The following is a 27,923-nucleotide window of genomic DNA, read 5'->3' on the forward strand; positions in this document are numbered from 1 at the left end:
ATTTATCTTTTCTGAAAAAGAAATCCTGTCTAATCATTAAGGACAACACACAGAGTATCATTAAAAAAATATGTTGGTCTTAAAATAAAATGCCAACGATCAGATCACTGGAATTGATCAATGTGGTGTGTGTGTGTGTGTGTGTGTGTGTGTGTGTGTGTGTGCGTGCACGTAAATGCAATGCACACTAGAATATTACAAATAATTACATATTACATAATGCAGCTGCATATGCCACTACCCACGCTGCCCATCCACTTTTACCAGCGACAGCAAGAATTATATATATATATATATATATATATCTTTTGAATCTCATCCTTCTTCCAAAACAAAGTGACATAGATAAGTCAAATAAATCCACAAATTAAGACGATCATATGGGAAAGTGGTAGCGAATGTTGCTACATTCGTCATCTTGTAACACTATAGAACTGTTGCAATATGCCGAAACATTTGTTACCATTTCATGCAATTTGTGCCCGAAGCAGTAAATAATTGTAGAAAAAAAAGTTCCATAGGCTATAAACAAATATTTCGTAGACAGTTGTTTAATATTCTTTATCAATATATTGTTAACAATGTAAATGTTGTACATGGTGTTTTTCTTTTTTTTACAAAACAAACTTTAAATAACCAGTAGACTAAACATATATAACCTGCTTCAATATGTGACGTAACTGTTACATTGGATTCATTTTTCCATAGAAATACTTCATACCCACCCCTACACCCACTTTTAGAAAGGCTCTGACGCCGTTGTGCTACCCACATAAAATACAATAAAAAAAACACTTGTTTTCCTGTTTTGTAAATTGGAATTTAACCGCATCTCTGTTGAGTTACAAATTGAACTATTTCACTAAAATTAACACTGAATAAAAAAAGGCACTACAGTATCATGCTGACACACAGCGCTCTTTATTTCTACGTTTAAAATCAGTCAGCACATTTTTTACCCTCTTGTTGCTCTGTAGCGTGACGTAGAGAAACGACCTGTTCTTGTTTACAGAAAGATGGCGCTGCACATGTATAACGTGAGGAGAATCCGGGGTGTCATTCAGAATTTAAAAGCAGCAAAACGAACATTTGGAACCGGACCGGAACCGGAGAAACAGGTGAAACAGGTAATGGATTTATAAGAAACTTTTAATGAATGTTTATCGCATGTGCGAATGATGCAGTTAAAGAGATCTGTTCTCGGATTAGAGAGGTCAGAGCACTGACTTCCGCAATGCGTTACAAGAACTGTGATTCGTGAGATGGTTTTGAAAAGACAACGAAATAACACCAATAGTTTGTGATATACACCCCAGACCTCATGGAATTAAGTCTGTGTAGTTTTTCAAATGGGAAATACCTTCAGAAGTAGTATTACAGTTACACAGTTCCCACGTCAAATGTTTTTTGTACGTATATCTTGTGCATTAGTGAAATATGAACTCTCTTGTGCACATTAATTAATGTAAAAAAGACTTGCAAAAAGATTATTTTTCACCTATGCGCGTAATTGCCCATAATAATGTTTTATGCAAGCTCACCTATGTAAAAAAAAAAAAAAAATACAAAAAAAATCACACGTGTGTTTTTTTCTTTTTTTTTTAAATAACGTTCTCTGTGGGAAAACCCCATGTTACAATTTGTGCTGTGCCATTTTCGAGTTATGATATTTGTCAATACAGTAGGATTTCTCGGGAAAAAAAACTAAAAACTGTTGGAGAGCAATTTCTAAATTTTGTGTATTTTGTGAAGACTGAAAATTATTTATTTAGTTATTTATTTTTAACACAGACCCCCATGACTGCAGTGTATTCGAACGTACAGGTAGTGGAAATACCAATGTAAAGTCATTTAGGCGTTGGGCCACTATGGTATCCCGCTCTGTGGAGTTCTCGGCGGACCGTTTTTGATGAAACTGGCTGCTCGTGCCCCAGGTTGAAATTTGCAGTTAATTGATCTGCAGTTGCTCGCCTGTTTTGCCTTGCACTATGAATTAATGCATGGATATCACGATCCTGGAGTATGCACTTTCACCCACTGTTGCCCTTTACTGATGATGTCTTTGCCTCGGAGTTCCATGCCGACATCACGTTAGACACCGTTGCTCTTGAAACATCAGCAAGTTGAGCTGTCTTGGTCACTGAAGCTCCTGCCAAACGCGCCCCAACAATCACCCCTCTTTCAAAGTCACTGAGGTCTCCTCTTGCAGCCATGCTCGCCATAATTATTGGAAACCAGGCCTGTCCAGCATTTTTATACATGACCGTAAGCATGCTGGGATGTTATTTGTTTAATTAACGCCTGAGCCACACCTGTGTGGAAGCCCTTGCTTTCAATATACTTGGCGTCCTTCATTTACCCAGGTGTTTCCATTTTTTTTGACCACTACCTGTATGTGGTTATGTGACATATTTTGGGATCCACTATGAAAGCTGTATGCAGTTAATCAGTAGCAAGTATGGGAAAACTGAAGATCTCAGAGACAATCACAAGAGGTCTGTGCAACTGGCTCGTCTTGCATTGGGGTATCTGTGGTCTTCTTGTAATAGCGACATTTGAGGGATTGAACTCTGCAACCTATTGTGACAAACAACATACTAAAGTGGCCCAAACCTGTTCATAACAGAGACATATCCTATTCAGGTTGGTAAAACTTGAAAGTGTTACAGGTCTCTGGGCTCTCAAATTAGCAGGTAGCAACTTACTGAAGTTAAGAATATAGAAAAAAGGGCTCCATGTGCTTTATAATTTAGCATGTGTTGCTGATTGTATTTGGACTCCACTATGGTTTCATATTCACTTTTTTACTTTCAGAACTGGTGATCACTACGTGAGTGGAGTTTTTGACTTGTGTCTTGTATATAAGACTAGTTTTAGATTAAACTTGTGGTGACATTCTTTACCACAAGCTGTGTGAAGGCACTGTCTATCTTTCTGTCTTTTTGTTACATATGTATTTAGAGAAGTGCATATTCAGTTTAGACTTTCTTCAGTCATATTCTGGGGTACTTCTGTATATGGAGGCATCTGTCTCTTTTTCTGTATGTCAGAATTACATTTTATTATGTGCATACATTATTATTGTTATTATTAATTTTCTTAGCTGACGCCCTTATCCAGGGCGACTTACAATTGTTACAAGATATCACATTATTTTTACATACAATTACCCATTTATACAGTTGGGTTTTTTTTTTTTGTTTTTTTTACTGGAGCAATCTAGGTAAAGTACCTTGCTCAAGGGTACAGCAGCAGTGTCCCCACCGGGATTTGAACCCACGACCCTACGGTCAAGAGTCCAGAGCCCTAACCACTACTCCACACTGCTGTGGATATACAGTTGGTCATTTTGAAGTACTTCATGTTGGTGATGGCTCTAATTTTGTATTAACTGCTGTGAGAGGTGATTGATGTAACAGTCATGCTTGTTTATTTAGAAATCGTGTTGGGTTTAGAAAGATAAGATCTATTCTTGCAGTTGAAAATCGAGGATTTTTTGGAAGAACTTTAATGAAAACACAATAAAACATGGAAAAAAATATTCAGAAAAAGATGACAAAAGTTCTGGCTACACCCATGACACAAAAGCATGACCAAACAAAATGACACAATGTTCAGTAACGGTACACAGCAATCCTTTGTGTGAGCAAAGTTTGACATAAACAGGTGTCTGACATAAACGGTAAATTGAGTTTGTTCATTAGCTGGTGGCATTGCACGCAATGGAGCCATTCATAAGTGTTATTGAAGGTTAGTTTTTCACACCAGTAGCTTTACCTTATCTGGGTTTCTGTGTTACTGCACACCCTGGGCCTGTGACTTTACTGCTCGTAAATTAAAATGTGGAGTCCTGCTTTATTTCAAGGTTTAAAAAAAAAATATATATATATATATATATATATATATATATATATATATATATATACACCAGTGCCCACATTTCAATTAAGTCCATTTGGTTTCACTAATTGGTTTGATTCAGTCAATCCGACACACTTTGGTTAACATTCAAACAGTTCTGACATGTTAAATTTACAGCCTTGCTATAAACCCCATAACAAAACACTTTACAAATATACAGTTGTCAGTGCAAAATATATCGCAATAGGTGCAGATTTTAGAATATAAGGTAAAAAAAAAACATGTAAGAAAGTAAGTCAATTAGATAAATGTTTTGGATTGTGCCTTCAGTGTAAGTTCTCAACCCAAATGCTGTTTGCTTTGGTAGCTGTTAGTCAAGATCTTGCAGTCAAGTGCAGGCACCAGATAGGCGATATGACATTGCCTATAGACTATCCTCAGCAACAACAACAAAAAAGTAAATCTTTCTAATTACGTGGTGGAATGATTTGCTTGGAGGCAAAAAAGGTTGTAATAACTTCTCAATCCCTCTCGATTCAGAAATAGAGCTGGGCCCCTCATTACCCAGCATGGCACAAACAACGCTGGAAAGCTAATGGAGTGCTAACTCAAACAATGAGTCCCAAGGCGCACCTAACAATCATTAGAACATTTGCAGAAAACAAGGACACTAATTATCAGGCCATTCCTGCGCTGTAGCGTAAGTAACCTGCTTATGATATGCCTTCTCTCACAAATGATGTATGAGCTGAGAGTTTCAAAGCTGCAGTGTAGAAGTTTATTGTTGGAATGTTAGCTAACCACGAGGCGTCTGTGTTTCGTTAAGTGGAGGTCTGTGAGAGCCCTCTGAGAAAGGTGTATGCTGGAGCAGGGAGCTACATTGAGTCTCTCAACACAGCAGTAGTTGATTACCAGGAATAACATAGGAAATGAAGTGTTGGTTTTCATTTTATTAATTTGCTCCAAGTGTACATACACACACAGTACCCAGAGGTGTGATGTGCGTCAAGAAAAAAAAAAAATATGTGTAGGTTTAAGTCACTGTTCAAAACTGTGTCCAAACAGTGTCTGGTGCTTTTTAGTTAGTTGTAGACACTTGCCAGTTGACATTTCTAATAGCTTTTAAAGGAGGGACTCAATTATGATTTTCCCAAACTAAAACTGCCATTAATAAAAACAAACCAAAAAATGTTGTGCAATGTAAATATGCGTTGGCATTCTCGGCACTAAGGCAGCTGCATTCTCGAGAGCTCATCACACACTTTGCTCCATGTAGATGGTTCATATTAAAGGGTACATAAGGACCTTTTTATTTTATTGTGTTACATGTTCCCATGTGTTGCTACAACTGTTTACGTAAGGTGTGTGTATTGCTTTAATTATTATTTTCTTACATTTTGACCACTTTTTCAAACCTTTAAATTGCATTCCCTGCCTCCAAGATGGCTTCCCATGTACCCACATGGACCTCTCAGAACAACATTTCCCATCATCCTCCTGCTCACTGGTAAATCCATCTCGGTTACATATGTGAGCAGGAGGATGATGGGAAATGTAGTTCTGAGAGGTCAATGCGGGTACATGGGAAGCCATCTTGAGGCAGCAAATGCAATTTAAAATTTAAAAAGTGGTCAAAATGTAAAAAAAGAAAAAAAATTAAAGCAATGCACACACCTTACATAAACAGTTGTAGCAACACATGGGAACACAATAAAATAAAAGGTCCTTTATGTACCCTTTAACCTAAGTTTTAATATGGTTGATTCTGATTGCCCTCAGTAGGGATAACCGCAGCTTCATACATAGTCTGGGTGTACAGGTTTGATGATGAAAGGTTCTGGTTGTAGTACTAGCAGGCATCGGGGCATGAAGCTAAGGTCATGAAAGCAAGGCAATGTTGCCTTCATTGGATGTGAAGATTCAGGGGCACAAAGGCAGCTCTAGGGGGCAAAGAGGCAAAACATAAATCCAACCCAAGGGCACCAAGGCTATGTCATACAGAGTGTCTATTATGTTGATGAAATTTTAATTCAAACAAACACAAATCAATGTTTTCTGAGTGATTCACACACTAATTGTTACAAAAATAAAATATAGGTCACTTTTCCATTGTAAAAATGGTATTAAAAAAATCCAATTTAAAAAAAAACATAAACTTTCATAAAGAAAAATATACAAAGGGTAATTAAGCAAAAAGTGAAATATTCAGGGAATTTTTACTAAATTCGGTCACACACCACTGACTAATACATAGATTGGACAAGGGGCCTTAGGATGTCAGCGAAGGGAAAGTTACAAAAGATAGATTTTCAGGCAAACTGGCTAAAGATTTACCTGTGGCTGGAGTTTAATAACGATAGTGGTCAAATGAGTTGTTCAGTCTGCAGTGTTTGAGTAACTGTAGTTTGCTAACTGATGTTACAAACCCTGTACAAACAACATGGCTTTGAAAAACTGCAATATAAACTTTGTCAGGCAATGGAGAGTGCTCTGCATCACAATGATGATCAGCTGGATGTACATAATGTTAGAGGTTTACATTTGAGAGACTATATAGTTTCACAGTTCTTAATTTACAGTTGCAAACGTTTTACTGTTTTGTTATGGTTCATTGCGGGACACACGAGTCAGCAAAAAAAAAAACTTTATGCTGTTTCTAAGTATATAGATTCTAAGCATACACGTAGTTAAAAAGCAGAGCTACATAAGGTAGTGAGAATGTATTACACAAAAATAAATGGAAACAGAAAACGATGCACTTCAAGTTTTGTTCACTATCTCCTACTCGTTTCATAACGCAGAGAGCTGCTACTTGAACCATGTCATACTAGCTACTTGCTCAATTTTTATTTATTTTTTGGTATAAGAATTTCAACAAAACTAAATTGTCTACTGTGACAAGAATGACCGAGGTTTGAGACTCAGAGACAGTTTTAAAGTTCAAAATAAAGCTTTTTAATAAACAAAAATAATCAAATAAATAGGCACAAGGGCCAAACAAAAAGGTTTCAAATCACAAAAAACAAAACTTACAAAAATATGACTTCCAGGCTGGGCATTGCCTTCACTGGTTTGCCAAATTAACAAAAACAGCACACACAAAAAACCACTTGCTTCTTCTCCTTCCGGAACTCTCTCTCTAACTGGGAGGCTTAGGCCTCCTTTTATGCCAGGTGGCTAAGTCCATAATTGAATAATTAATTGACTGATTGCTCCCACCTGAAGCAATCAATCTGGGCAGGAAGGAGAATTTAACTCCTTCCCTGCCAGTATTTCTAAGGGCAGAGACCTGCTCTGCCACATCTACCTATTGTGTGTTCATTTTTAACGTTGGTGTTTTGGGGGGAATAACACCGAATTTTGTCTGAGTTAACAAGACAACTAGGAAAAACCTTTGTAAAGCCATTTATTAAAGAGCATGTGTTTCGCATTTAGTTTTTTATCTTTTAATTAATTTCCTGGTAATGTTTGGAGTTTATTTTTCAAGCATTTAAATATGGAATGAAATCAGTATGAAAAAGCACGATCCGGTTCAGAACAAACTGAAGCCTCCTTGTTTTACTGTAGCAGTGCATTGTGTAGACTTATTGTTACTGTAGTTATATACAATTTTGAATATTACATGCATCAAAGGGTTAAATGCATCTCTTTTTGCAAGACTTGCTTTCAGATGTCTTACACTTCTTTGGTCATTTCACCTTGAAAGTGAAATTGTTCCCACCACATCAGGGCCTTCTTTCCTTTCATTAAATCAGCCAGCTGCTTCCCCTAATGACTGACATGCTTTGCAGCCAGTAAGATGCTTTGACTCCAGTAACACTACTAGAATGAAATTACCTAGAAATAAAAGCATTAGCATATTTCCTGGAAGGCAATGCCAGCAAACTGAGGACTTTCTTAAACCTAGTATAGTACCAGATGTTATATTTCTATATAAAATAAGTGTTATGTGTTTCTCCTAACATACAGTATACACTTGTAAATGTTTTTTTTTTTTTTATGATACATATATCTATAAAATGAGGACAACCATTCCAGACTTTTTAGGAAACATTTTATATCATTGCAGATACATTTTTTTTTCTTCTTTTAAGTAAAATACTGTGAAACCAATAAATATTTGGCGAATCACACCCATAAAACCTCTTTTGCTCCAGAAATGTTGGCGACCTGTTGCAATACAAAGTATGTATTTTTGGTGGAATTTGATATTCGTGCCAAAAATGTTTGCGGTTTTTTTCATACGTAAAAATGCATAATAAAAGGCTTGCAAATATTTATGGTTTTACAGTAACTAAAGAAGCTGTCAGTACCATAACATGAACACTAGCAATATCTCCAAACATTATAAGACACATTTATAAAAAAACTTTAATAGTAAAAAAAAAAAAAAAAAAACAGTGTTCAAACAGCATTTTCTCAGTGTAAAAGTAAAAAACCTAGGCAGTTAAAATGATTGTAATCACTGTTATGCTACATGTCTCACAGTAGCGGGCAGTTTCGCACAGCAGTGAGGACTATAATCTGCTTTTCATTCAATGTAAATTCATTACTTGGTTTTAATTCAGTGCACTATCATGTATTCATAAGACCTGGATTGTGCATTTAATCCCACGTTCATTTCTCACATCGCACTTGCTCCTTCTGAAAGATATACATTGTCTTTACTTTCAAGTTGTGTGTTTTGAGTGAAGTTCAGTCATTTCTTTGTATTACAATCTATTTTGGTTTCATGCAAGACGGACATTTCTGTCTTGAGAGCAGAGCAAATTCATTGTCTGATGGACATTGACTCCTTTATCACTAAGTAGAAGCATCTTTAAATTTCAGTGAAGAAAACCCTCTCTGTGCTGCTGTATGTGAAACACAGAGCATACTCTGATACTGAAAGCAAGCCCTGTAGATTTTCGTTTCTGGCTGATTCCTAGGATTGCGGACTGGCTATTCTTGACGGCTTGGTTATTTTTGGAATCGTTTCCTACCTTTCTACTGGGAATCCTGTTTTGATGTGATTTCAGCCTCATTAATCAGATTTCGGACACACGTTGTGTAGGCTCTGGCTCCTACAGCATATTTTTCTGCTTTTTTCCCTCCCCGCACAGTGTGAAGTGTGGAGGAAAATCATCAATCTTCCCTGTCTAAGATGTCAACCATGGATTTGATCAAATGCTCAATTTTTTCCTCTCTCTCTCTCTCTCTCTCTCTCTCTCTCTCTCTCTCTCTCTCTCTCTCTCTCTCTCTCTCTCTCTCTCTCTCTCTCTCTCCCCCCCCCCCCAGACTGCATCATTTATTTTTCCCTCTATCTCACACTAGCTTACAATCAGCTAATATTTATCATTGTGTGGGGTTTGCTGGTAATTATTTCCCTTCATTATCTGTAGGATTGTATTAATGAAAACAAAATGAAAACTTGAAGAGTAGACATTGCCTAGATTAGTCTCTCATTGCAGTGAGCAGGATGGCTCTGCACTGTGGTGCTGTGTGCAAGTCCCAGCAGGGGACTGAAAGCAGGAGAGCACTGGAAAGCACTTCAGAGCTCAGTCACATTTGGTTGGGACTTGGCTCCTCACTAATGGTAAGGAAGGTTATACAGCTACCCTGGGAGGCAGGAAGAGGGGAGACTTGAGCTTGGCATATACATGTAAACCAACAGTTGGGCAGACGCATGCTGTTAATACAAAAACAGCAGGCATTGACAGGTGGGCAATAGGTGAACTTGCAGCTTCCCTCATCAGAGTTTCTCTTGCGGCTAGGTGTTTGAGGTATCCAGAATGATCTTGCACGCGGGTAATTCCAGTCATGTGTCATGGACATCTTCAGTTTTATAACCGTAAAGGAATGTATTGCGTTTCTCTGAATAATCAGCAGTAATTTCTTTCTAAGAAATTGTTTACTTGCTTTATTTTGCTTCTTGCTCAATTCATGCACCCTGTTTCATTCCTTCTGGTAAAAAATTGAAATCTGGAAACATTTGATTATTTTGTTACTGTAGCAGCTTCAAGGTTATTTTGTGGTGAATGGGTAACATATTTGCATGTATCTACCTTGTCTATTTGTGATTAAACTTGCTAAGGACCATCTTTAATGCATGTTTTTTTATTATTATTATTATTATTATTATTATTATTATTATTATTATTATTATTATTATTATTATTATTATTATTATTATTTATCCAGGGCGACTTACAGTCTTAAACAAAAATACATTTCAAGAATCACAGTACAAGTAATAATACAATTAAGAGCAAGATAAAAATACAATGACTTTGGTTCTAGCAAGTACAAGTATATGACAAAATACGATTCAATAACGGAGGAGATAAGTGTCAGTGATAGTTACATCAGGATATAATTAAATACAGAATACTACAGATTAAATAACACTTGTGACAGATTACTGTACTCTAAAGTACAGGATTAAATGCAGTAAAATAGGGAGCAGATAAGAGCAAGTAAAGCGCATTTAAGGAAGAGTGATAAGTGTCCAGAGGGAAAAGAGGAGTTCTACAGGTGCTGTCTGAAGAGGTGAGTCTTGAGGAGGCGCCGGAAGGTGGTCAGGGACTGGGTAGTCCTGACATCTGTAGGAAGGTCATTCCACCACTGGGGGGCAAGGGTGGAGAAGGAGCAGGCTCTTGAGGCAGGGGAGCGTAGAGGAGGTACAGCCAGTCTTCTAGTGCAGGAGGAGCAGAGAGGTCAAGTGGGGGTGTAGGGAGAGATGAGGGTCTGGAGGTAGCTGGGTGCAGTCTGGTCAAGGCATCTGTAGGCGAGTACAAGAGTCTTGAATTGAATGCAAGCAGTGCTTGGGAGCCAGTGGAGTTGCGTGGGAGAAGCGAGGCAGAAAGGGTCTGATTCTTTGTATGTTGCTGAGGAAGAATCGGCAAGTGCGTGCCAGAGTGGACATGTGCTGGGAATAAGAGAGGCAGGGGTCCAGGGTGATTCCAAGGTTCTTAGCTGAGGAGGAGGGAGAGAGTGTGGTAGATTCCAGAGAAACAGAGATAGAGAGATCAGAGGAGGGGGAGGAGGAGAGAAAGAATAGGAGGTCAGATTTAGAGAGGTTGAGTTTGAGGTGATGCGAGTGCATCCAGGAAGAGATAGCAGGCAGGCAGACAGGTAGAGATACGGGAGGGGATGGTGGAGTCAGAGGTGAGGAAGGAGAGGAAAATCTGAGCATCATCAGCACAGAAATGGTATGAGAAACCATAGGATGCGATGAGGGGGCCCAGGGAGCGGGTGTAGAGAGAGAACAGGAGAGGACCCAAGACTGACCCTTGGGGGACTCCTGTTGAGAGAGGGTGAGATGTGGAGGTTGCTCCACGCCAGGTTACCTGTTAAGTGTGGCTGGAGAGGTAGGAGGAGAACCAGGCCAGAGCAGTGCCAGAGATTCCAAGGTCAGCGATAGAGGATAGTAGAATAGAGTGATCGACAGTGTCAAAGGCAGCAGAGAGGTCGAGGAGAATTAGGACAGAGGAGAGATTTTATAATGTTTATTGAGTGTATAATGTGGGGTTATGTGTGTGGTGTGTCCGAAAACAACTCTCTAATGTTACACTTTAGCTTATTGGCTTCTGAACTGTTTTCACTATTTAAATTTCTAATGCATGTTCTTCTCTTCTGAAAATCTTTCCTTCATGTTGGCACGCACCTATTGGAGCCTGTTTATCATAAAAGATTGTGAGACATCTACAATCAGTGTGTTGGCAAAGCTCGCGGTAGGGTGTTTGTTACTTGTTTCTGGTGAGAACTGTGCAGACACATGGTTGGGAGGTTCTTTGGTTCTTGCATTTTGATGGCATGGACTGGGTCCCATCATTCTTCAGAAGGACAGGGTAACGGCAAAGCTGTACAGGAGTTTGTGGTGGACCAGGTTCATTACTGCCGAATTGAATGGCTTCAGGGTGACACTGCTCCTCGATACAGAGCATCTACCCAGATCAGAATATTATTCCTCAGGATTTCTAAATAGTAAACAGTAGTAAAGCCGTACTGTTTGTTTTGCATGCAAGCGAGGAGTTGAGAGATTGCATCACTGGTGAGGTATGTGCCGTGCACTGCCTCTGTCTTAGATCGCCTGGGAATTCCTCTTGTTCTTTTTGGCAGCTTTACTGTACCTCCTTGCTAGCCACATTCCTGCTTTATGATTTCATTGTACCAGGCATTGCTGTGCTGCCAGGGAGAGACTGGATCCCTTCCAGTCTGATGCCTGCTGATTTCCAGCACACACAAAAAAGAAAATATTTGTCTAGTGCTTAGAAGACTTTGTGATTTAATTTTAGTGCGTGGAAGGATCCAGGGTCCCCCCCCCCTCCCCCAGCACATAAAAAGAAACAAAATATTGGATGCCCTGGTGGATGAATCTACAACATGGTGGGCCAAAGTTGGCCTTTCCAGTCCTGGATTTTGTTCCAACCCTAATTGAACCAATTAAACCTCCATCCAGACCTTGAAGTAGTTAAACAATCTCATTTTACTGGATAAACCTGGAGTGGAATGGCCCTCCAGGACTGTGATTGGACACCCCTGATCTACAATATATTCTGTGCCATGCCAACAGATTTATAAAAACTGGTCTTGGTCACAGATCAGCAGCCTTGTTTTTTCAGTTGACTGAAACAAAAACTATAACGGTAAAAAAAATAGTATTTTTAGAATCAGATAACTAAATAAAAACTAAAATCCCTGCCTTTGAGTTAACTGAAACAAAAAATGAAAAATAAAATGGTTAACTAAATATAAACTAAAAGAAAGAACATGGTCCAAAACTACAACAAAACTGAAACAAAACTTCCTGCACTCAGTTTTCTACTGTTCAATTGACTTACATTGCTGTCAATGAATGGACAGCTGCCATTCAATAGGTAGCAGAAGACACCACTGGTTTCTCCGTTAATTCTGTAATGCGTAGACGTCATGTCAGCTAAAATGACAGGTCGGCGGAGAGAATGTTCAGTTTGGAATTCTTTTGAATATTTGACTGAACGCAACAAAAGTGTTAGCAAGGTGATCATGCCAGATGGAACAGTGTGTGGTAGTGAACTGTCTGGGAAAAATTCCACCAACTTAAAAACTCATAAGGAAGAGTTTTTAGAATTTGAAAAGGAGGCAGAAAGACGAACATCTGAGAGAAACCTGGCATCATACTCAAAAGATACACCAAGCACTTTGAATCCATCATCATCATCACCATCATCATCATGTACCGGGGAGATAACCTGGTCTTTGGACTCAAACCAACACAAAAGACGAGCAATTGCACTCACAGATATGCTTGTAAATAACAGTATAGTTACAAGACTGGTCGACGACAATTTAAAGACTTTTGTGGAACACTTGACCCAAAATTCAAAATACCTGGTGAGTCATGATTATTTTCAACATTTACAACACTAATAATAATAACAACTACACGTTGCAAGCAACGTGATGGTTTCCAAGCCTTTAAAGCAGATTTTGAGCTCAATATACAGTAGCCTCCAGAATTATTCACACCCTTAACACACTGTAACTGGTTTTAGCAAGATAAATGCAAGTGTACATTCAGTATTTGTTGCATAAATAAATGAAAACATGAAAATTGTAAGAGTATCAATACTGGACATTGCAAAAACATTTCTGTCCAAAATAATTGCATATAATTCTAAAAACAAGATGTTCAAATGTATTCACACCCTGTTAAATAAAATGCATTTATTCTGGGCAGACCTGTTTTTGTGATATCCAATACTGATAGCCTTACAATTGTTCATGTTTTCATTAATTTATGCAACAAATACTGAAAACCAACTTTGTTCTATTATATCAGGGGTGTGAATAATCCTGGAGGCTACTGTATGCTTTCAGTTCCAGGGGCAGCAGTGTGGAGTAGAGGTTAGGGCTCTGGACTCTTGACCGGAGGGTCGTGGGTTCAATCCCAGGTGGGGGACACTGCTGCTGTACCCTTGAGCAAGGTACTTTACCTAGATTGCTCCAGTAAAAAAAAAAAACAACTGTATAAATGAGTAATTGTATGTAAAAAAAATAATGTGTAAAAAATAATGTAATTATATGTAAAAATAATGTGATATCTTGTAACAATTGCAAGTCGCCCTGGATAAGAAATAAATAATAATAATAATAATAATAATAATTATCAAGGGTGTGAATAATTCTGGAGGCTACTGTATGTTTTTAGACACAAGTGAAACTTGACTTGATTCTGATTAGTCCATGTCAGCCATCTTGGATTAATGAAAACCCAACAAAATTACAAACTTGAATACTCTTTAGTCTAATAACATGTATATGACATAAGGTTCAAATCATTATATTTTTTAAAAAAGGCTTATTGAATACAGCTGACATTTGATTGGCTTGTGGTAGTCATATTGTTTTATACAGCAACATGCCATAAGCAACTATGATAGAGGGTATTACAAATGTTATGATTCCAAAGTTTCACAACAGTCATCCTAATGGTGTCCAGTAACAAGACATTTGCATATTTTCAGAAAAAGGAATATGGCAGCCATACCATGTAACCTGTCACCCTCATTTTATAAAGACACAACGTCCCCATGGCCTTTACAATTATGAAATATGACAGTAAAACACTCCACCACAGAAGAACTTTATTAATAAATGACTACCTATTCAATGGAAGGTTGCTCTTCTTTGATCTTTTTATTGTGATATCAGCTTTTTTGAGCAGCCTATTCTCCTCCACTATATACCTTGTTTGGTACCATTTTATATAAATTTTGCCTATACCAATGTGTTATTAAATAAATTATGCAGTTTGACCTTACATAATCTTACAATCATAATGAGTCTAAAAAAAAAAACACTGGTTGAAGTGCAGATGACTATACAATAGAAACGGTTTACCATTTTATGTAGTATCTGCGAAAATACATTCAGGGACAAAGGCAAAAGTCTCATTCAAGGAGGTCAGACTTTGACTCAATGGACTCAGACTCTGGGGACAACATTGAGGACGAAGAGGATGAAGTCCCTTTTTGGCAACACAGGGAGAACGTGTACCCCAGAATATACAAGCTGGGCCAAGACTTGTCGCCCCTGCCTCCTAGGCATATGTGGAGCAGATTGTTTCTGTTTGTGGGGACCTTACTGCAAGAAGGAGAAACAGAGCTAGGTGTACTCTTGAAACCAGAGTATTTTCTAAACTGAATCAACATATCTGAAGTCTCTGATGACTGACTGACTGACATTCCAAATGAATTGTTGAAATTATGTTTTTTTGTTTGTTTGTTTTTTGAGACATGACCTCAGTTCTGTACCAGAGTGTGAAACTTAAGTTCTTAAACTAGTTAACTGGAAGTAAAAGTAAATGATTATTGTTGAAAACTAAATAAAAACTAAATAAAAATCTTTGAAACTAATTATTAACTGAAATTATGTCATCGATTGAAATACTAACTAAATGGAAACTGAATGTTGACCTTTTGAACCCCCCAAAAACTGAACCTGAAATTAAACTCTGGAACTGAAAAAACACTGATCAGCAGAGGGTGAACTATCCTCTTGATTGAACTTGCCAATGCTCTTTAAGGGCAGTTCAGTGTTTTGCAGCCATGTCTGTTTCACAGGCTGAATGAGCAACATCTGCATTCGTAGTAAGATGTGCTTGCAGTGGGTTAGGTTGTGTAATGTATTAAGCATCCCAGTGCATATGTTTATGTAAATCTTCTGCTGTGTCTGCATCTCAGAAATGTGTGTAGCATAAATAGAATGGCAGAATTTACCAGGGACCTTGACCTCAAACCTAATATGGCTGCCATAAACACACTTCAAGTTTATTTTGCTACACAGGGCAGTTATATTGTCCTTTGAAGCCATTTTGGAATCTGCATTCATTCAAATCACACTGTTTCAAATTACACCGTGTTGCTGAGCAGATGCAGAGTATGATCTAAGAAAGTCATTCTCAGAATTCATCTGTTTAATTTAGGTTTAAACATACCATTTATTTCCATGCATTGTACTTGTTATATAACTTGCTATGTGGGCTTGTCAGTTTATTTACACATGTGTATCCCCTATGTGTCTAACATTGTATTTGCATGCAAGGATTTAAAAATCTTTATTGCACCATCCAATAATGTCTGAATACTTTGAGCATAATAACTTTGTATTCACTGTAGAGCTGCAACGAAGGGTACATTTTGACCTTCGAAGGTACGGAAGGCATTTCAATGGTACTCATTTGCATCATTTATTGGTGATGTCACCATAGCTACTTGTTTATATTTGATTGAAAATCCTATTATTTTACAGGTAATAAATGGAATAAAACATGTAGTTTAAAAATATGTTATATAGAACAGTTATCGTGTTTTTATAATTTAAATCAAAATATAAATACACATCCCAAACAGCAGAGGGGTTTCGAGACATTTCTTTCAATACAGCTTACGCTACAACACTTTGCTGTCGAAAAGGCGAATGAAGAAATTTAAAGGTTTGCCTCTGGATAACACGAGCTGGAGCAGGGAGGGGCGGACGGTGCTCAGTTTTCGAAATTAAAATTATTAGTGTTAGCGTATATTTTCTATGTTTTTCAAACATATTCTACCATAGCACTTCTCTTGCACTGTCTTGTACACTAGGTATTCAGTACATATTTTACTGAAGTAATACAGTCACTAGAGGTACGAGCCCACTGCTTTGGATACTATACCCTGCTCCATGTAGAGTTGCTACGTATACAATTTGGTAGCGAATTTTGTATTCACACATTGTCAAACAGTTTCTGTTAACAGGAAAAAATAATAATAATAATAAAGTGCGTGAACCCGTTTGACGAACCTTCTGAGGTTTAAAACAATCTTCGATAATAATAACAATAATACATGATATAAATATTTGTAATGGCCAGTTTGCATTGATTCTGGGTTTTGGGCCATGTATAGCATTGTCTATATATAGACCCAGGCAGCCAATCAACTAAGAAACGGTCAGGGGGCATTCATTTTAAAGACATGTGAAACATATAGAGCCACACAGTCCGGTGGTCCTTTTGAAAGGATTTAAAAGTCGAGCAGCTGGAACTGTGTGTGAACCTTTAAATGAGTGCTCCTGCCTCTGCCAGCTGGCAGCTCACATCCTCTATCCTGGTGCATTTTCAGTTTAGAACAGGGTGGCTGCCCAATGGCTATAAACGATCTCATAGAATGTGTTTTGTACATTCCCAGTGTGCCACAATGCTTATTTAAAGAGCCTGTCTACTTGGCCTCCCTCTCTCCACTGGCACAGCAGTAGATTTGACTTCAATACAGCCCCAGGATTGATTTTACTGAGCCAACTGCACACATTAGTCAGTCATCCAGACACGGCTCTAACTCTGACTGGCTATTATAAATTATAAATTGTCTGCAATTCTGGCTAAATACCGCATACCTTGTTCAAATAAATGCTGGTTTTCTTTTTTTTTATGTCAAGGTGCAGAGTTCAGTGTGTAGACTTTCTCCAGGTTAAAAAGAGTGTTATAGTGAAAAGGCATTGTCTGTGAATTATGACCACAAGGGGTTGTTTTCTGTCTTTTGCTCAACCACTGTTCCTGCTTTAAGATTTTTCCAGTCTAATTAGTTTAGTTGCCTAGTTTTGAAGTCCATCATTACACTAGATGCTATTGAGGTGCAAAGTAAACCCGGGCACACAAACACCACCTGGTTTGCACAGTTGCCAAGGCGCTTCACCCTCTTGTTTTCCTCTTTTGTAGATCGCTGGCAGTCGTGTTTTCTCCGGGATCCAGCCTACAGGGATTCCACACCTGGGAAATTACCTGGGGGCTATCAAGAGTTGGGTCACCCTTCAGGAGCAATATAGCTGTGTCCTGTACAGCATCGTGGACCTGCACTCCATCACACTACCTCAGGATCCTGCAGCTCTGAGACAGAACATACTGGACATGACAGCCAGCCTCCTCGCCTGTGGGATTGACCCGGAGAGATCCATCTTGTTTCAGCAATCTCAGGTTACTCTAGCTGATCCACTGACAATTTCTTTCTACTATCCCATCACCGTTTCAAGAAATTATATGAATGACACTGTACTTATTTCCTTTCCTTGTTCCTTGTATTGAAATATTCCTGTCAGCTGGTGCACTTCTCTTCACAAACCAACTGTATAAATGTGTTATATTTTTGGAGTGAATACTGAACATTTGATAACTATAATAGAAAAGGGTGAACTACAGTATGTGAAATAAACTATTGTTGTACAAAAAAAATATATATATTAACACACAGGTTCCATTCCAAATTGATCATATCATATGCCTGTAAGCAATTCTTGTTTAAAACCATTTCAATATAAGCTAATTGTTTGTGTTATGAATATCATGGTCTGGTAGGGTTGCTGGTTCCTGGAATGGAAATGTCTGGGGTTTTATTTTTTGTTAACTGCATGCCGCATATCTTGTCACTGTTGGGGACCTACAATTAAAAACAAACCGAAGTACATTTCATATGTAAAAGTACAACGTGTACCGAAAGAAAACACTTTACTTCATTGAAACATAGTGACTAGATGAAATCAACAGTGACTTAAGAGATCATTGTAACTGAAGGGGGCCGTGGAGAGGGAGATGACGTCTTTGTTGTAAATGAGGAACTCTCCACACTCATTAGAACATGAATCTTCAGGAAACCACATTTTTACTGTATGTGTTTCTCTGAATTGCCAGCTGTAATGAAGAAATCTGTCTGAATTTCAGTTGGCATAAAAATATAATTTTTGTATTATTATTAGTGGTACAGTATGCATCAATTGAATGATTACATTTCTGGATTTGGCACAGCTAGCAGTTGGATCACAAGTTTAAGTGGGTCAAATTTACCGTAAAAAATCACACTCTGTTAACGCTAGCTAGCTCCAGTTTCAGTATTGTCCAAAATACCAAATATGCAGAAACTGTACCACATAACTACTGCACAGTATAATGGCACTGTAGAACTGGATACACTTGAAAAAATATTGACTTTAAAAAATGCATCAAAATAACACAACTCTGTATAGCTTCCAAACATTTGGCAGCCTCCGCTTCTGTAATCTTCTGAAAAGAAATCTGTATAAAGAAAAAAATGGATTTCCTTCTCAACAGTATAGTCAAAATGTCGTTTTTGTAAAATTGGCTAGATTCACCTTGGACAAAAAAATAGGCACAATTTAAATACCTCTAGTTTCAACCTGTGGGTTGAGATAATAACAAATCAACACCATGGACTGCTAATATTAAAACAAAGAAAAAATCCTGGTCTCGAAAAATACTGTTTCGGTTCAAAGTATGACCTAATTCAAGCTGTGCCTCATGTTTCATACTGACATGTACAGTATTTGGCTTTCTAACTTTAAATGGAGGAGCTGCCCTTTATTCCCTACTATTCTGTAATAAGCATTCACTAAATCTGTCAGAAGTTTATACATTTTTTTTAAAGGAAAATTGTCATAAAGCTGAATATTAATATTTAAATACAGTGGGTTTGATTTATCAATGTAAGTGAGACATTTTTGTTTAATTTAAAATAAGATTAGTAATCTTACAAAACAAATAACAAAAAAGTCATAAAGGTGTTTGTTACCAGTTATGTAATTAACAGTTTTTCTTTACTTAAAAAAAAAAAAAAAAAAAATGGAAGTTGCATTTTAGTGGAAATACCTTAAGTCTGACCCCATATATTTTATGTTTTTAATAAACATGAAACAGGCTTTTTGTGGTAAAATAAATTATATAAATGGTGCCATGATTAAATAGTTTACTTGCACTTAATGAAAATATAATAAAATCAAAATAAAACTGATAATTCCATACAGCCAGACCAGTTTTGGCACTCGTTTACTTATTATTGTAGCCTGAAATTTACATTAGGGTTCTGGAAAAAGCTGAGTGTAATATCTGATAAATAGGCTGTGACTGAAACTAAACTACTTCCCTTTGTTTATCTTTTAAATGCTGTATTTTCTGATGGCATTCTTTTAAATTACGTGATATAATGAGTTTTCTGTGTAATATAGAGGCTTGAGAATTATTATAAACCTACTTTTTTTTTTCATTGTATTTATTGACTTATGAAAAATGGACTCTTATTCTCACCTGCATTTTTAGTTCTGAATAAGATATTTTGAACAGTTTTGTACAAACTAAATCTTTTAAAGGCCATTTATACAGGTCTCCCTTATAACAATTGTGATATTTTGTTGCAATAACTTATTCTTTTTTTTTTTTTTTGGCTGCTGTACTTTAGGTATCAGAACACACTGAACTGGGCTGGATCCTTGGCTGCTTCACCAGCATGCCTCGCCTTAGACATTTACCTCAGTGGAAGGTAACTATTTTTAATTGACTGTTTTCAGTAAAAAGATACTGGAAAGGCTCACTGTTCCTTGGTGGAAAGAGTGCCTCTAGTGGGATTTAGCAGAACTGTACAAGGAAGAATTGAGACCCACCACCCTATTTTTCAACATTTTTCTGTCATCCACAGCTGCCTTTTCTGTGAAAACCTCCCATTTGGGAAGGCAGATGTGTAATGTGATGCAACCTGCTATTGATTATTTTTACTTGTTTATCTACCGTGTCATTATTTATTCTCAGATGAAGAGTGGGAAAAAAAATGAAGGCAGTGTGGGATTATTCACCTACCCAGTACTGCAGTCTGCTGATATACTTCTATACAAGTAAGATCATTTATATTTTTGTTTTGATTGTACAGCCCAGCAATGTTTTTATTCTGTAAAATGTTGAAGTTAGTGTTTGTGTGATGATCTCTGCCAACATCAGCACTGGCTAATCCCAGGCTGCTGAGTTGTTATAAACCTTTATTTATTCCAGTACAATATGATATAAACCCAAGGTATGAGTGGTATTATATGCAAAAAAAAGTGGACATGCAGAAGTAGGTAAAAGACTTTAATGAACTGCACTTTGAGTCAGTATTAACAATGGAATAATACCATTTCACTTATGTAGTGTTTACCATAATATATACAGTATTAAAAAAATGTCAGCCCTATTAAGAAGTCAGAGCTGAAAAAAAAATATGCAGCTTAAAATTCCTTTCTGTTTGTTGTTTTGTTTTGTTTTGTTTTGTTGTTTTTGGCTGATTGTAAAAGGTCCACTCATGTGCCAGTTGGAGAAGATCAAGTCCAGCATTTGGAGCTGGCTCAGGACACAGCTCGCATATTTAACTACAAGTATGGGGACTTCTTTCCAGTTCCTAAACCACTTTTGAGTAAGATATTTTAATATACTATTCTCTTTTACAATTTACTATTATAAATCGTTTTAAACATAACGTTGTGTTGGCATTATAGTCTAATATTGTAATTTTTTTTTAAAAGCCGGTCTGGTACCGATGCTGAAGCATTAGAGCGTTCGTGTTGAACTGCAGGGGTGGTTTGTCCCAAATAAAGGCTTTCATTTGATACAACTTAATAGTAATGGATAAAGTGAGTCCTACTTTTTGTTTAACCCTTTGCAGTCCATTTATTAAGTGCGCGTCAGGTGCGTCAGGTCCAATTTATTTTCACACGCGCAGTTAATTTTAGACGCGCTGTTTAAAATGTATTTTTTTCCACAGTCAAACAGGTTTAAATGGCCCTGCATATCAACAAAGCACTCACTAGGCTTCTCCAGCCCCGCCACACCCTTTCTTTCGCTATCGCTTTCATCTATGTAAGAAATAAATAATAATAAAAATAATAGTCGTACATACCGATCAATCATCTCCGGATCACTCGTTTTATCACCAAACTCCTCAATATTGCGATCAAAGTCATTATTTTATTACTATAACATCTGAAAAAAGCTCTGCAAATGTCCATGATAGTCTCTGTGCGCTGACGCACTCAGCCAGCTTGTTTACTATGACCGCCCCGTTATCTGATACCAGGGCCATATATGACTATTCATGTGATACGCCTTTTTTTTTTTCCGACTTGTTTCGGCTCCTGTCGCTCCCACTCGGCAATTGAATGGTTTTCTCGGCTTTTTACGGAGAAAAAACGACTAGAAACCCGTTTTTTGCGTTGCTATAATGATGTCAGACCCAGTCCGACAAAGGACCTGAGAGGAATAATTGCAATGTCGGACCCAGTCCGACAATGGACCGCAAAGGGTTAAAGCCGTTTGAACATTGCAGCTCAGCAGACGCAACTTGCAAATATGGTTACACAGTTACCGATATCTTTGTAGATATCTTTGTAGCACATTTATCATGTAAACCCGCTGAAGCCTTGGTTACAGCAGGAGGCTTTGTTAGCGGCGCAAGCAGATGATGTCACCGACCTGGGACCTGATCTTTCTGTGTTGGCGAAACAGGGGACGGTACAGATTGCAGAGAATCTGACACCAACACAGAAATGTCAGGCGCGGGCGCTGGTGGCGGAATTTCCTCATGTGTTTTCTCCCATCCCGGGGCAGACTCGAGTAGCCCACCATCACATTGAGACTGAGCCGGGGGCGCCAGTTCGCCAGAGGCCGTACCGCATACCTGAGCGCACAAGGCAGGTAGTGAAGGCGGAGATTGATGAGATGCTCAGACTGGGGGTAATAGAGGAGTCCTAAAGTGACTGGAATAGTCCAATTGTTTTAGTGGATAAGCCGGACGGGTCAACTCGATTTTGCATTGACTTCAGGCGGGTTAATGAAAAATCAAAGTTTGACACTTATCCGATGCCCCGGGTAGATGAGTTGCTGGAGCGTCTTGGCACGGCTCATTTTATGACGACACTGGATTTAACGAAGGGGTACTGGCAGATACCCCTGACCCCAGAGTCCAGAGAGAGGACAGCGTTTTCGACTCCCTTCGGGTTGTACCAATTTAGGACCATGCCCTTTGGGTTGCACGGAGCACCAGCCACTTTCCAGCAGATGATGGATCGCATTTTGCGGCCCCATCAGCAGTACGCCGCTGCTTACATAGATGATGTGGTCATCCACAGTGAGGATTGGCCGAGTCATCTGTGTAAGGTAGCGGCGGTATTGCAATCCTTGCGGGAGGCTAGGCTCACTGCTAACCCAAAGAAATGTGCCATTGGGAAGAGTGAGTCGGAGTATTTGGGGTATCGAGGTAGGGAGCGGCCAGATCAGACTGCTGATTGCTAAGGTGAAAGCCTTGGCTGACTGGCCGGTCCCTACAACCAAAACCCAGGTGCGCTCTTTCTTGGGACTAGCGGGCTATTACAGGAAGTTCATCCCGAGCTTCACCACGCTCGCTGCTCCCTTGACAGACCTCACCAGGAAGGCTGCCCCAAATACGGTTCAGTGGACGGAGCCGTGCCAGAGAGCCTTTCTCGCTTTGAAGCGAAGGCTGTGTAGCAAGCCAGTGCTATGCAGTCCTGATTTTAGCAGGAGGTTCACCCTGCAGACGGATGCGTCAGAGACAGGTCTCGGGGCAGTGTTGTCTCAGGAGGTGCAGGGAAACGAGCACCCGGTCCTGTATAGCAGCAGGAAGCTCCTTCACCGCGAGAAAAACTCTAGTACCATCGAGAAGGAGTGTCTCGCAGTAAAATGGGCAGTCGAGTCACTCCGGTACTACCTCCTGGGGCACTGCATAAGCAGCACTTTTGTTTGTAGTTTTATTACTGTGTTTTATTTTCCCTTTTTCCTTCGCCCTCTGTTTTCATTATTACTTTTGAGCACTTGAAGGTGCACGGAGTTGGATACCTGTGTTGGTAACCCCGTGGTCCTGGTTTACTGTCGGCAGTATCCAGACCACGGACAACAGCGCCCTCTGCGGGCTAAACTAAATAAAACAATTAATAAGAAAAATAAATAAATCTGGGCACCTGTGCGGTGTTCCAAATAAAATCTTCTGTCTCCCGTGTCAGTGAATACCCCCACCCTTCCACAAGAAGTCTAATACATCTCACAGGAATTGTTCTAATGAATGAAGATGTTATACTGGCTCTTAAGGCTCTGTTATGATGTTGGCCTGAGAATAAATGAATCTTGTAACATATGTTGTGCTGATGTAATGACAATTGACCTCAAAGGAAATTTTCTAGGCAACGACCAATCCCACATAAAGAAAGTTATTTATTAAAATAACTTACTGGGTTATTACTTACAATAATGTGCTAGACATATTTTTTATATTAAGATTTCTAGCATTTAGTGTATTCAGAATATGTTTTTGAAAAAAGGAAAACATAGTAGAATCAGTAATTTGTACATGTGATAAAACCTAGGATACTAACTGTCAAATATTATTATAGTTTCATCCAACCTGATTAGGTCCTGCACTTATTTACCTGTATTTTAAATAAATAAATAAATAAATACAAAATTCTAACCCGGTCATTTCTGTCAAAGAAAATTATAAAACCTGATAGAGGTGCAAAATGCATAACGGGTTAAATTAATCCTTTTTTATTATTATTTTTCAACATTTAAGCATACAGTTGCAGTTAACCAAAAAAATAAATAAATAATAATCAAAATTTGATTTAAATCCAAATTGCTTATGATTTACAAATTTCCTATGGCAATTTATTATTTTTTTTGTTTGTTTTCCAAAAATATATATTATATATATTATATATGTGTGGTCCAGTGGTTAAAGAAAGGGGCTTGTAACAAGGAGGTCCCCGGTTCAAATACCACCTCAGCCACTTACTCACTGTGTGACCCTGAGCAAGTCACTTAACCTCCTTGTGCTCCGTCTTTCGGGTGAGACGTAGTTGTAAGTGACTCTGCAGCTGATGCATAGTTCACACACCCTAGTCTCTGTAAGTCGCCTTGGATAAAGGCGTCTGCTAAATAAACAAATAATAATAATAATATATATATTCTTTTTTTATCTTAAACTTTCTTTTGACAGTGAAAACCTGACACCACAGGGTAAACAAGTATGCCCACAGGCAGTGAGCCATATTGTTGACTGGTTACAGAATTGTAAAATTATGTTTAACATTCAGCTTTCCAATACAGTATGTCCTGCTGCAAGTATTTTAACCAATAATTGTTGTATGTTTCTGCCAAAAGGCTGTTTTTTTTTTTGTGAAAATGGAGAAAATCACTTGGTTGAGAATGCAGTTTTTTTTTTTCTTTGTAAACGCAGGTGAAACAAGGAAGATAAAATCCTTGAGGGATCCCACAGCCAAAATGTCGAAGTCAGATCCTCAGAAAATAGCCTCCATCAACATTACTGACACTCCAGACGATATTATACTAAAATTCCGCAAGGCAATGACAGACTTCACTTCTGAAGTGACCTTTGACCCGGATGGACGCCCTGGGGTCTCCAACATGGTTGCCATCCATGCCGCTGTCTCAGGGGTGACTGTGGATGAAGTGGTTCGCCAAAGCGAAGGACTGGACACTGCCCAATACAAACAAGTGGTGGCTGATGCTGTCATACAGACATTTTCACCAATCCGAGAAGAAGTAGAGAGACTCCGGGCTGACCCAGGATACTTGAAAGAGGTCTTAAGCCAGGGGGCAGAAAAGGCAAAAGAACTAGCCATTCCTGTGTATCAGGATGTCCAAAGACTTATTGGGTTTTGCTAATTGGGACAGCTGAAATATACATGTACAAAATAAACTTGCATATGAAGATGCTATAGACTCGGATTCATTGCGGAGTAATGCAGTATGTCTGTTTTGAATATCTAAGATTTAACGAAAATGTAAAATGTCAAGCTGCTGTCATGCATCTTTGGTGCCTGTGGTTTCTGAACGCAAAACAGGAATAGCATTGATGTATAGGCAATTGCTGCCTTCTGTATCAAGGGTTAAAGCTGTGAGATATGACATCTCATTTCCAGTGGGCATGCACTTGAATCCAGTTTTACAGACGAGGCACAGTAATGTATAGTTACTAAGCCTTGATGCTTTCCAGATGCTGCTGCACATTCAGAGATGTAAAGATATCTTGATCAGGGGATTATTTTACTTGCTTGGTTTTATTCTGCAAGTGATGTTATTGTTTCTGACTTAAATGTATCTTTATAATCGACATTAAGGAAAGTCTCAAATCAGCAACTGACAACTCTCTTATGGATGGACGTAAAGCAATTTCCAGAGGGAGTTTTATATGTCACAGCTGTAAGCAAATGCAATGAGAGATTTCATGCTTGCAGGATACATACTGTGTATTTACAGCAGTAACACAGGGTTCAGATGGCACAGAACATAGTCCTTGGAAATGCACACAGACCGCTAGGTCAGTCAGAATATAGTGTAACCTCTGTGGGAGTGCATATTTTCAAATCCCCTGCTAAATTATTGGTCATGTAACTCAGTCAGTGTTTAAAACTAGAATTATGTGTATCCATGCTATTCATAGTAATTACAAAAACTGAGAAAGGGAATTTAAGTTCCTTATACAATGTATATAAACTTCAGAAGCAAAAAGACTTTGTAAGCTGATGCAATTTGACAGTTTTTTTTTTTTTTCACAATCATGAATAGCAACACATGTCACTGCTGACTGAAATTAACTTTTCCAGTGTTACTCCGATGGGACCCAATGATAAAATGAACTGGGTTCTCCAATTAATTAAGTTAATTCTGGCTAATTCAGTTATGGTGTACACAAAGATAATTGGGCATACAAAAAGATGCATTGTATTATGCATGCATAATAACTACTATTAGTAAAATTGTTATAACCGAGTACACTTGCATATAAATTATAGCAAGCACTTAATAATCGTTATCTGTAAATACTGTAAAATATTGTAAGGTGTCTTCTGTTTGTTTTCTTTTTTCTTTCTGGAACATTTTATGTTCGACTCATCTTGTGGCAAAGTTTGCCCACACAGACCCTGCACTATGTAACACAATTTTTGTTCCTGGGTAGTAAGTGTTATTTCCTAATTGCTTATGCCTCAAAAGTATAGAAAATGGCTATTATTCCCCACAAACTTTGCTTTTGTGACCAGGACAGTGATATTTTGAAATGTACCTATTTCCAATGAGAAAACGGGCGAATTTCTGTCTTTTCGTTCACATAAAGTCAGAAAAAAACAACATATGAATCCAAATTAACATGTATTTATACTAAAGTAATACAAAAATGACTACAAAAGATTTAGAAGTGAGTAGTTTTTCGAGATTTACGATTATACTGTAAATCACTTTCACGAATCATCCCCCAAATGTAGTCTCCCATCATGTTCTCGTTATACTGTCCTTGGTAGCAGCGTTCAAAGTCCAGTATATCCTGGTGGAAGCGCTCGCCTTGCTCCTCCGAGTACGCTTCCATGTTCTCCTTGAATTTATCAAGATGAGCATCAAGGATATGGACTTTGAGGGACATCCTACAGCCCATTGTGCCGTAGTTCTTCACCAGAGTCTCAACCAGCTCCACATAGTTTTCGGCCTTGTGATTGCCCAGGAAGCCCCGAACCACTGCGACAAAGCTGTTCCAAGTCGCTTTCTCCTTACTAGTGAGCTTCTTGGGGAATTCATTGCACTCCAGGATCTTCTTTATCTGTGGTCCGACGAAGACACCGGCTTTGACCTTTGCCTCAGACAGCTTAGGGAAGAAGTCTTGAAGGTACTTGAAGGCTGCCGACTCCTTATCTAGAGCTCTGACAAATTGTTTCATAAGGACCAATTTGATGTGCAGCGGTGGCATCCGCACCTTCCAGGGGTCCCAGCCGTACTCCTCATACTTCAAGGCGTCCAGCAAGGTCTTGATGCTGTTGTAATCCTCTTTGAGGTGCACCGAGTGAGCCAGGGGAAGAGACGGGTACTTGTTACCATTATGGAGCAGCACGGCTTTGAGGCTCCTGGATGAGCTGTCAATGAAGGACAGTATAACGAGAACATGACGGGAGACTACATTTGGGGGCTGATTCGTGAAAGTGATTTACAGTATAATTGTAAATCGCGAAAAACTACTCACTTCTAAATCTTTTGTAGTCATTTTTGTATTACTTTAGTATAAATACATGTTCATTTGGATTCATATGTTGTTTTTTTCTGTGAACGAAAATACACAAATTCGCCCGTTTTCTCATTGGAAATAGGTAAATTTCAAAATATCACTGTCCTGGTCACAAAAGCAAAGTTTGTGGGGAATAATAGCCATTTTCTATACTTTTGAGGCATAAGCAAT

At 38.4% G+C, this 27,923-nt stretch overlaps 1 protein-coding gene across 1 annotated transcript; it reads left to right on the plus strand.

Moving 5' to 3' along the window:
- The first annotated feature begins 937 nt into the window (after positions 1–937).
- On the plus strand, positions 938–25,511 carry wars2 (tryptophanyl tRNA synthetase 2, mitochondrial). The gene is made up of 6 exons (XM_034008642.3): positions 938–1,127; positions 17,579–17,833; positions 20,103–20,183; positions 20,450–20,532; positions 20,968–21,086; positions 24,918–25,511. The coding sequence occupies exons 1-6, from the start codon at positions 1,017–1,019 to the stop codon at positions 25,364–25,366; spliced, it is 1,098 nt and encodes a 365-aa protein (XP_033864533.2). The 5' UTR covers positions 938–1,016; the 3' UTR covers positions 25,367–25,511.
- The last annotated feature ends 2,412 nt before the right edge of the window (positions 25,512–27,923 follow it).

Source organism: Acipenser ruthenus, chromosome 9, assembly GCF_902713425.1.
Source record: "Acipenser ruthenus chromosome 9, fAciRut3.2 maternal haplotype, whole genome shotgun sequence".
Lineage (NCBI taxonomy): Eukaryota > Metazoa > Chordata > Actinopteri > Acipenseriformes > Acipenseridae > Acipenser > Acipenser ruthenus.

Excerpts from the sequence above, each read along its gene's own strand:
- wars2 (XM_034008642.3), top strand. The coding sequence starts at position 1,017 with ATGGCGCTGCACATGTATAACGTGAGGAGAATCCGGGGTGTCATTCAG. Across the intron at positions 20,184-20,449 it reads GACATTTACCTCAGTGGAAG|ATGAAGAGTGGGAAAAAAAA; the intron begins GTAACTATTTTT and ends ATTTATTCTCAG. Across the intron at positions 21,087-24,917 it reads AGTTCCTAAACCACTTTTGA|GTGAAACAAGGAAGATAAAA; the intron begins GTAAGATATTTT and ends TTGTAAACGCAG.